Source organism: Miscanthus floridulus, chromosome 3 (genome assembly GCF_019320115.1).
Source record: "Miscanthus floridulus cultivar M001 chromosome 3, ASM1932011v1, whole genome shotgun sequence".
Taxonomy (NCBI): domain Eukaryota; kingdom Viridiplantae; phylum Streptophyta; class Magnoliopsida; order Poales; family Poaceae; genus Miscanthus; species Miscanthus floridulus.
In genome coordinates this window covers 111,802,985-111,814,717 of record NC_089582.1, presented here as the reverse complement: position 1 = coordinate 111,814,717, position 11,733 = coordinate 111,802,985, and the positions used below count along the sequence as shown (strand labels likewise).

General features: G+C 46.4%; 1 protein-coding gene across 1 annotated transcript; it reads left to right on the top strand.

Moving 5' to 3' along the window:
• Positions 1–3,550: 3,550 nt before the first annotated feature.
• LOC136546495 (beta-glucosidase 29-like) lies at positions 3,551–6,404 on the top strand. The gene is made up of 7 exons (XM_066538467.1): positions 3,551–3,767; positions 3,896–3,962; positions 4,076–4,134; positions 4,250–4,325; positions 4,721–4,798; positions 4,940–5,027; positions 5,147–6,404. The coding sequence occupies exons 1-7, from the start codon at positions 3,624–3,626 to the stop codon at positions 6,147–6,149; spliced, it is 1,515 nt and encodes a 504-aa protein (XP_066394564.1). The 5' UTR covers positions 3,551–3,623; the 3' UTR covers positions 6,150–6,404.
• The last annotated feature ends 5,329 nt before the right edge of the window (positions 6,405–11,733 follow it).

Here is an 11,733-nt window from a genome sequence, read left to right as displayed (position 1 = left end):
TTGTGATCAGAATGCTTGATTGCCAAGTTTGTTGGAAAAAACAGTCCTAATATATTGATGTTCGTAAAGGGTTTCTGTTTTTACATCCATCTTATTCATGATCGATTTTATACAGAGATCTTGTTTATTCTTATAGATGATACATATACTCCATCTGTTCCAAAGTGTACTTGTAGAGCTTAAAATTTGTCCCAAAATAAGTGTACTTTTAGATATGGAAACACATAACTCTAGTTGTCTTTTTCTACTTTCTCTCTTCCCAAAGTGCCATGATTATATCTTTATAAGGGTATTATCTCTTCGTCAAAAACCTAGAAGTGCACTTATTTTAGGACCGATTGAGTATACATCAAACACTTTGCAGACAATCAAATAGATTTTACTATGTGTGACATTGACATGTCTTTGCACATAAAAGTTGTCCAGCTAAACTGTTGTACTTACGCCCTATAAGCGTCTCCCTCTCCATTTAAGTGCGTAGAAAGAAACAATGATGTGGCAACAAATAGATAGCACCAATAATGACCGTTGTGCCCTTAGCCTACATCTACCGATGAAAATAGATCAGATACGGACAGACACAATTGATATTATATTTGTTTTTATATTCATATTCGGATTCAAATTAAAATATGGATAGTGTCAGCTACATCGGATATGATATGATTCAATATCGACGTCATAAATATGTGATTTGAATATTCGGATACGGATACGGTATTGAACGGTGAATATTCGGATTTGGCTCAACTCTAAACAGTTCGATCTCGAATATCCGTTTGCACCGTGGCCACGTCTGATGCGTCTTTCTAAACCTCCGAATCAGATGTGTACAGCTCCTTTGTTCGGGATTCCCTTCGATCTGCGCGCGCGCTCTTTGCAAACTGAGGTGCGATAAAGCTATTACACTAGCTCGCTAGACGGCGTCGCCGTCGCCCTCGCGAGCCTTGCGGCGACATCGAGCGGGGTTTGCTCGAACTCGATCGACCGCACACCAACCCCGCCATCTAAGACGAAGACTTTGTTACTAGTTTGTTTCGATTGGGTCCGTACGTTTCAGATTATTTGAACAATCTCGGCAAGTTTTCACCTAATCAATTCCATGTAGTTTCCATCATCGTCTCTCCTTCCCGTTCCAGATCTCAAACGCAGCAGTGCAGCATGCCAGCCATCCGCATTCACCCCGCACAGCGTCGCCGTCCGTCGGTAGCTCTGTGCCACATGCCGGCGGGCTCCCCACAAGCACAAGCACACATGCACTGTCCGATTTCAGAGTCACAGCCTCGCCCACCAATCATTCACGGGCCGTGATCAGCGAAAGCGGGACCGGGGCCGTGTCCGGCTCGTCGCTGCAGGCCACCGGCGTCGCCGTATCGGAGTTGGCGCGTAGCCTTCGTCGGAGCCGGGACCGGATAATGGCTATGGCCCCGTTTGGGACATCAGTTCACGTCTCCGGGCCCCAGTTGACGTGCTATATTAGTTGTTCCACAATGAGCCGGGACCGGATAATGGCTGTTAGACTATCTTCAATAACCGCAACCCAAAATACAAAACCTACTCATTTTTTGAGTAGCGCTACAGGTAAATGGTTCAATACCTATGTTTAGTCTTCTCCAACAACAAGACTCAAAAGACAACCCTTTCTGTAAATGGGTCTACAGGATACAAAGATTTAAGTTATGCCTCTTCTTGTACTCAAAATGAGTCTTCTATATAGGTACTCTGTTGGAGGCTATAAGTATTGTGTTGGAGATCCATTTTAGGTTTGGGTTCCACAATGAGTTTACTTTTTTTTTTTGAAACAAGTTGTTAGTTGTTCCTTGTTGGCAGTGCCGGCCCTAAGGGGTGGGCATGAGGTGCGACGGCCGAGGGCCCTCGCGGGATGGGGGCCAAGCCCAAGTATATAATGCTCCATACCCTTTAGCCATAGTCCATTATGATTTAAGATTAATGAAAAGATGCAGCGACCCATCAGCAAAAGGAGTCGTCGACCTCTTTCTTTCCGGGAGGCAAGGAGCCGAGCCGCCAACACCCGCACATAGCGATCGTGAGTCGCGACTTCCGGACTTCTGGCGAGACAGGAGACTGCGAGAGACACAACGCCGATCACCAGTTCACCACGCGATCACCAGCGCAGATCACCGAGACACCGATGCTCGAGTTCTAGTCTTCTAGAAGCTAGACGACGGCGGCGACCAGGCAGCTGAAGCAGGGCTCGACGAAGACGCCCTTTTTGTGATTTGTGAATCTTGGTTCTGAATAAGTTCATATCCAAATTGTCTGGGCCCTAGGTTTTTTTTCCTTGTTCAATTTTTGTCCAGTACTTTGTACTCATATAGTTATGTTTTTCTTGTAATTTAGGTCAGGTGTTAGAATTTTAGAATGTTACCTAAGAAACATTTGTCGACAGGGGCCGTCGCGACAAATTCGTCAGAGGGTCCTCAAAATCCTAGGACCGGCACTGCTTGTTGGAGCTGAAACTACGAAATCAAGCTCGCGGGGAATAATAAAACGAATTATTTGGAGCATCAACGTGTACCACATGGTGCTTAAAAAAAAGCCGCTGCGTCCACCTCAACCGTCGCATCGAGGAGTATCGTATCGGCTATCGCTGCACAGGTCATCGAGATCGCCGGATCCGAGCGATGAAATCCGGGCCTGGCCTGTCCCTTGTCAGTAGCGCTGCATGCCGACCTGCACAAATGTCGACTTCTCGTGTTTAATTTCCTCTCAAGAAAGATGAATGTGCATCTTGACAGAGAAGCGATCATGCTAATAAAAGATATTTAGCTAAACACCATTGACAAGCTAAGGCAGCAAAGAATGAGAGACAATTAAGTATCTCTTATTTGAATGCTATTTTGTCCTTGTAGTTAATTTGCGGCTTCATACATACATATTGCTTTAAGCCTTTATCAACTTTATAGTATTTTTCATATGTTCTGGAGTTGGTTTAGATGTGATTTAGATTTTTTAGTTCTATTGGGAGTGGCAGCTATCCGTTGGTCGTTTTGGTTATGCACGGATGATTTGGCATTTGAAAAGAAGCATACTTGTTCTTATTTGCATGTGCTATACATTTGATTATCATTGTCTCCGCTCGTGGGCGTCGCAACAATTGATCTAAGCGGTCATAGTGTTTATCTCTTAAGTACATAGGTGACGATTTAGTGATTAGTTTTAGGGTCGATAGTAATTAGAGTGAAAAACTCTTATTTTTAGACTATACTTCTCTGCAGGGGCCAAAAGTAGATTTGTAATTATTGTATCAACTCGATGTAACGATTATGAATTAATAAAAATCCTTTCTTCCTACATTGCACAAGCGAGAGTAAAGTTTGCCACTGACACTTTTTTCCAGACCCAGTTTACCACTGACACTCTTTCCCAGATCCCGCATGGAGCGGAAGCTCTGGCCATACGCCCCTTCCTTCCGATGGAAAAAAAAAAAGATGAATGTAGGGTCGTTGCCGTAACAGGACTAGTAAAAATGCATAAAACGTTTGGGACAGGGACCTTCGTCTTGTCCCGTCTATAAATATAAAGGGCAGCAGGGACGGGAATTGCAGCACCAATCCAGCTCCAGTACTAGACTGGAGCCATTCCGGTTACCAGCTCGAGACATGGGTGTCGGGACCGGAATGGCGAAGCTGCTTCTTGCAGCTCTGCTTCTCGCAGCTACCGCTTGCATCGGCGCTCACGCCAAGTTCAGCAGGCACAGCTTCCCCAAGGACTTCGTCTTCGGCACCGGCTCCGCGGCGTATCAGGTGATGATGATGCTCGCTGATCTGCTGCACATTTTCGCTCCATCTTCATTCATCCTAGCTGTCTTTCTTTGTGCAAAACCTACAGTGCAGCCATGGACTTTATCTGAACAAAAGTTAGTGCCTTGCAGTATGAGGGTGCCTACAAGGAAGGAGGCAAGGGGCCTAGCATATGGGACAAGTTCACTCACATTCCAGGTCTGGACGACTCGCTCTTCTCTTCCTTCCCGGTCTCTGCAAGAACTACTAGTAACACTGAACCGGCCGCCAGTGTCTCTGACAGAGAGAAACTCGTGCGTGAAATATTGCAGGTAAGATCTTGAACAACGACACCGGCGACGTAGCAGATGACATGTACCATCGATACAAGGTGACTGAATCACTGAACTAGTACCATGCATTCGCTCGGAGCATTCTGAATCAGCTGAGCCCGACGGAATGATGGGTCAACCGGCCGGCGAAGCTAACCAGATGATTGTTTGCAGGGGGATGTGCAGCTCCTCAAGGACATGAACTTGGACGCCTTCCGGTTCTCCATTGCCTGGACCAGGATCCTGCCAAGTGAGCACTGCTCAACTTTCAACGCAAACAGTCCGGCCTCCGATTATTACAACTACTAACTGTCATTTATCACAGCGGCGACACGATCAGCGAGACACAAGTACTATAACCATTGACGAATAACATCGAACATATGCAGAATGTATCGAAGCTATAAACGTTTTAACTAGCCATACCATTTTTTTAAAAAAAAAATATATATATATATAAAAGATATCCGTAGACATATATATATTGCCATTTAAAATTGAAACATGTTGACGACTTGACGCCTTAAAAAACAACAGCAATCAGTTGTGACCCGAGCAATCACTAATTATGTTTCACATATACGGCCCATGCTGATTTACTGACAGAGATTCTTGTGTTGCTGTGTCATCACGTGCTTTCTGTAGACGGTTCCCTTAGTGGAGGAATCAACAAAGAAGGCGTGGCCTTCTACAACAACCTCATCAACGAGGTCATAGCCAAAGGTAGGTATAGTATCGCTATCTACAATCACACACACACACGCACACATATCAAAATAATATAATACAATAATAAATCCTGGGTCAACGATATATAAAGTCGATAACGTTAAGAAAAGGATTTTAATTTATTTTCATGGCCAGGGCTGAAGCCATTTGTCACCATCTTCCACTGGGACACGCCCCTGGCCCTGGAGGACAAGTATGGAGGATTCCTCAGTGAAAACATCATGTATGCAATGAGTTACTAAACTAATAATAACACATGTCAATGTCATCGATTAGCTGCCTGTTAATTGCTGGAGAGAGACACTGTAACTAAACAACAACGGTGTACGTACGTACGTGCAGCAAGGACTACGTGGACTTCGCGGAGGTGTGCTTCAAGGAGTTCGGCGACCGCGTCAAGGTCTGGACCACGTTCAACGAGCCATGGACGTACGCGTCGATGGGCTACGGCACGGGCGCGCACGCCCCGGGACGGTGCTCGCCGTTCGTCTCCAAGTCCTGCACCCCGGGCGACTCCGGCCGGGAGCCCTACGTCGTGACGCACCACATCCTGCTGGCGCACGCGGAGGCCGTGGCGCTGTACAACGCCAGGTACAAGCCGGCGCAGCGCGGGCAGATCGGCATCACGGCGGTGTCGCACTGGTTCGTGCCGGCGTCCAACTCCTCCGCCGACGCCAGGGCCGTGCAGCGCAGCCTGGACTTCATGTACGGCTGGTTCCTGGACCCCATCGTGCACGGCGAGTACCCGGGCACCATGCTCGGCTACCTGGGAGACCGGCTGCCCAGGTTCACCGCGGAGCAGGCAAAGCTCATCAAGGACTCCTATGATTTCATCGGCGTCAACTACTACACCGCCTACTTCACCTCCGCCAAGCCGGCCCCCAACGGGCTGGAGCAGTCCTACGACGGCGACATCCGCGCCAACACGTCCGGGTTCCGCGACGGCGTGCCCATCGGCAAGCCGGAGTTCGTGCCCATCTTCTTCGAGTACCCGCAGGGGCTCCGCGAGCTCCTGCTCTACACCAGCCGCCGCTACAACAACCCGGTCCTCTACGTCACGGAGAACGGCATCGCCGAGGAAAACAACAAGACGATTCCGCTGGAGGTGGCGCTCAAGGACGGGCACAGGATCAGGTTCCACAGCCAGCACCTGCAGTTCGTGAACCACGCCATCAAGAACGGCGTGAATGTGAAGGGCTACTTCACCTGGACCTTCATGGACTGCTTCGAGTGGGGGGACGGATACCTGGACCGCTTCGGCCTCATCTTCATCGACCGCCTCAACGGCCTCAAGCGCTACCGCAAGCAGTCCACCTACTGGATCCAGAACTTCCTGAAGCGATAGATATGAGCGCTCACTGCGTGCCTCACTGGCCACGCACACGACGGGGATTGTTTGTTTGCAGAGAGGGATCGTTTTGTATGCTTGTAGTCTATGGATTGGGGTCGCCATTGGTGTCCGTCCTTGAGTGTGCCTGCTGCGAGAGGGGAAATAAAGCTCTTACTGCCGAGCTATGTCAGTCGAACGTACATGTATTGTACAGTTCGGTCCCTCTCAACCAAAATAAACCAAGTGAATCTATGGACAGGGTTTGATCAATCGTCCTTTTGGTGTTTAGGCACTGTTTGATATTGGCGGAGACCATTTCAGCTCATTTCTAAGTATGATTGTGAAAGTTAGTAAGAAATGGTTTTTTTTTTAAAGAAGATAGCATCTGCCATGTAACTTGGCAGCTGGGTTACAAATTATAAACTGCTCAAATATATGCACAGCAACTTGGCATGTTGGTGAATCCATGGTCCAAAAACCGTCTTAACTAGAGTAAGGGCTTGGGCCGTGCTATTTGAGGGCAGGCTGGAGCACGACTTTTTGTCATGGGCCAAAACACGGCACAACACAAAATTTTTTGGAACGAGCTTGGTGGCGGACCTTGGTACTATATTCAAGGTGGGTCTGTGTGGGTGCGTGGGGGGCTAAACACCAAAAAACAGTGGATTTTGTTTCAAGCCTAACAAAGACTGTTCATGGGCATGACAAAGGAGCAGTTTGACCTTTGCCTAGCTTGGCCCTGAGAAAGCTCCGCCTCTGGACGTGCTGACACGACATGAAGGCGAGGGCCTTGTTGCCTAGGATATTAGCACGATGGACGACACGATATGAAAAATGGCATGTAAGCACATTTACTACACTATAATGTAATCCTAGTATTTACCTCTCTTTTATTTCTTGAATGGATTATGAAAATGAATGAGTAAACTCTTTTCTCCAATAAGCATTTTAAATGAGGCAACATATGCAATTTAACTTGTGAATGCTATGACTCTTTTTTTAGAACTTTTTTTTTTTGCTATTGGGTGTTCGGATGGAGTTTTAATGAAACATGTGCATATCATGATAAAAAAACATGGGAGCGAGTTGTAAAACATATAGACTCAAACCAGGAACAAAAGGAAAAGGAACTCTAATCCTAATCCACTCTCTGTGTAGGCTCTTACCAAACTCTTAGCTTATATCTAAACTATATATACGTGGAAGCTTTATACTGTAATTATCAAGATTATGAGTGTCGGTGTTTTGTGGACTGACGAGTAAACTTAGCGCCGTGCTGCTCAAGGGTGTCGATGGTGGCACTCGAGACACAAGGAATTATAAAGGTTCGGGACGAAGCCCTATGTCCAGTGCCAGAGATAGCGAGTTCGTGTTCCTCGGTTCAAGTGCTCCAAAAGACTTACAATGGGGGATATGCAAGCTAGGGCTCTACAGATAGAAGGGGTTTGAGGTAGGAGAATTCGATTGATCGGAAAGAAGGCCCGACTCCCCTTATATAGCCTCAAGGGACGAGTGACAGGCGAGAAGAGAAGGGTTCTCTCGACCCGAATGGTCGAGAGCCCGAGGGGAGGGAGAAGCCGGTAAGTTCGGTCGGTGGGGGCTCCTTATCTTGTCCTGGCTTATGTAGATACACCAAGGCATGGCCGTGGGGTTCTTGCTCCTCACGGCAAGGCATGGCGCGTCATGGTGTCATTGTGTCGGTCATGGCGGCACTGTGGGAATGGTGATTGTTCACCAACTTCCATGTGTGACATGGGCATGTAGTGGGCATCGTGGTGTTCATCCTGGTGCTGTAATACCCTAAAATTTGTTTCTCTTGAAATAGAGCTAAAATAATTTAATTTTGTATTTTTATGCTCATGAAAACATGGAGAAATAATAAATTTTCATTAGATTAAGGCAAGTATAGCATAGGATCTTTCTTGTTGTCCTATTCACCTTAATATCATTTTAATCATATGCATGTGTCTACCTTGGCAACAGTAGTAATTTTCCTGGCTATTTGATATCCTGGATTCCTTGATTCCTATGGGTTATTGCATTGCGTAGTATGATGCTAGTGCTCCACTAAAGCCATGATCTTGTAACTTGACTAATGGTATATGCAATGAACATTAAAAGATGTTTTTAGCAACATGGAACAAGGGGGTTAGAGCATTGGGCTATTTTATGGTGCTCTAGATTCCTCTCCCTAAGGACTTATCTGTAAGCGAACATCTGGGACTTACAGTACAACTGTGAGGGCTACATGGCTCTGGCTTTAGCTCAGTATGAGGACCTTTTCTAGCTTGTTAGTGGTTACCTTTATGGCGTAAGAGGAGCTAAGACAGGTATGATCTCAGCCTGCCAAGAGGGTGCACTTTGGTTTCTTGGTATTTTGTTAGTCACTCCTTGAAGGGGGGTTCATGCTTATTGATGGAGAAACCTTAGCGGCCCTAACTTGTTAGACAAACCATTGAAAGGCTTCATAGTGAACCCTATGAAAGGGTCGAGATGACGACTAGAGGGGGGGGTGAATAGTCTTTTCTAAAATTAATCGTGTCGACTAACCGAAACAAGTATGGAATTAAGACGATCGGTCTAGCCAAGACTACACCCCTCTATCTATGTTCACTAGCACCTTCCAAAGATATTAATTAATCAATAAAGGTGCCAGGCTAGCTAGAGCTCACCTAACCAATTCTAGGAGCAAGGTCACACAAACCTATGCCACTAGTACTTTAAGCAACAAGGGAGCTCCTACACATGCTAGTAAGCAAAAGCACAAAGCCAACTAAGCTCACTAGCAATGCTCAATAACAAGGCAACCAATGCCAAATTAGAGAGTGCAATTACTTAGCTACACAAACTAAGCAATGTGACTAACAAGGTTACACAAACCAAATTAGCCATGCAAGGAGCTACTTCTATGCTACACAAGCAAGAAGATAACTAGTAAGCTACACAAGCTAACTAATTACAAGAGCAACAACACAAGCTTAATATATATGAAAGTAATAGCAAGCTTGTGTAACGGAGATGCAAACCAACGGGAAGAACAAGGTTGACACGATGATTTTTCTCCTGAGGTTCACGTGTTTGCCAACACGCTAGTCCCCGTTGTGTCGACCGCTCACTTGGTGGTTCGGCGGCTAATTGGCATCATCCGCCAAGCCCGCATGTCGGGCACTGCAAGAACCTACCCCGAAGGTGAGGGTAGCTCAATGACACGCTTTACTAAAGTTGCTCTTCGCGACTCTCGTGGGGCGAGCACAATGCCCCTCACAAGCTCTTCTCTAGAGCGTCGCACAAGCTTCTTACGGGCTTCGACAGAGACCACCACCAAGCCATCTAGGAGGTGGCAACCTCCAAGAGTAACAAGCACCACCGGCTTGCAACTCGATCACCTAGTGCCACTCGATGCAACCTCACAATGCAATCGCACTAGAATCGCTCACTCACATAATCAAATGATCACTATCAAGTATGTGTAAGATGGAGGGCTCCCAAGCACTCTCAAGCATGGACACAAAGTCCCCCGAGGTGCTTAGCTCGTCAAAGCTACGGCTATGGCCAAAGGCCACTTCTATTTATAGTCCCAAGGGCTAAACTAGCCGTTACCCCTTCACTGGGCGTTTTTCGGGACGACCGAACGCAGCACCGGACACTGCACTGGACGCGCCGATCGTGAATACTAGATGTGTCCGGTAGCTGTCTGACCGCCACATGTCCGACCATTGCCTCCAACGTCTCTCTGACAACACGACCGGATGCACAGTCTGAAATGACCGGACGCTCAACCGCTGAGTCCGGTCAAGTCCAGTAAGCCTCCAGGGCCGATCGGACGCGACAGTTAGAAACCGACTGGACGCTGAGCCTCAGCGTCCGGTCGAGTCCAGTAAGCACCCACGGATCACCGGACGCGTCTGGTCACATCAGACTAGACGCTACCAGCATCCGATCGACCGCTCTGCCAAACACTGCCTTTTCTGCTTCACACTAGACGCGTCCGGTGTGGCGACCGGACGTGTCCGATCGCTGAGTACGCCGCCAAATACCGGACATGTCCGGTCACCATACCGGACGCGTCCGGTCACTCTGTAACCAGCGCGACTCACTCGTTTTCATCACCAACTTCTTCTCCTTTGCAAATATGCCAACACCACCAAGTGTACACCATCATGTTTATGTGTGTTAGCATTTTCACAATCATTTTTCAAAGGATTAGCCACTCAACTTGCCACGCCACTCGATCCTAGCGATGATGCAAAGTTAGATCACTCGAGTGGCACTAGATGACTGATATGCAAACAAGTTTGCCCCTCTTGATAGTACGGCCATCTATCCTAAACCCGGTCATAAACTTCTCTACACACCTATGATCGGTGAAATGAAATGCCCTAGGTTATACCTTTGACATGCACATTCCATTCCATCTCCTTCAATGTCGATGCAACACATGCACCAACACGATCAACAATGATATGATCCACTTCATATCATCACGTGATCATATTGGTTCATAGATCTTGACTTCACTTGCTCTTCACCATTGCCATCGTCCATCGGCGCCAAGTCTTGCTCAAGCTTCACCGCCACGCGGTCCATTGCTCCAAAGCCTCCGACTTGCCCTTCACGCTTGCAACCGGTCCATCAAGCCAAGTCTTGTCTTGATCTTCTCCACCTTGATCATATGACTTAATGTCATGTCTCATGTGCATTTAAGCTCCTTCATCATCACATGTATGAGCTTTGCAACATCTCCAAGCCATTTTGACCTTCATGGCATGTGTTGCTCACACACATGTACCTGTGGACTAATCACTTATGTATCTCACATAAACACAATTAGTCCACCTAGGTTGTCACTCAATTACCAAAACCAAACAAGGACCTTTCAATCTCCCCTTTTTTGGTAATTGATGACAACTCTATAAAGATATGGAAATTAAGCTCTTTTGGATTCATGTTGCTTGCCCAAGCAATTTTACCATGTGAAAATGATTTTGGACAAGTATCACAAACCCAAAATGGTAGTATTAGCTCCCCCTACATATGTGCTAGAGTGTTTGATTTGAAGGTCGCACATATGCATAGATTAAAATTGTGGGAGAGTAATTACTACAAAATGATGCTAAGGTGTATAGAATAAACCTTTGAATCGTGTACCAATCGGAGTTGCACCTTTAAGCTTATCCTTAGCACCATGGTTAGCTAGACATCACTTGGCAATAAAAGCACTAGATACCTTGTGAGATTAACATTAAAAGCAAGGTACTAGCATTATTTTGAAAAGCATACCAAGTGTCTAGCTATCATCCTATGCATGCTAGTTATCAAATCATCATTCAAGTTCTACAACTAAGTTCTACAACTAGCATACACCACACAAGCATGCATATTGAATTTAAAAGCTTATGCAATGCAAGCAAGCACATGAATATGCACATATCAAATGCAATCGATCAAAGTTCATGAGCTTGCTCCCCCTACTTGTGTGCTTCTCTTGTCCAAAAATTTTGATCCATCTCTTTTCTTCAATGTTGCTCCCTCTTTGTCCATGTTCATGTCCAACCTCTATTTCTATATCTCATCTCTCCTATTGTACAATTTCTCCCCC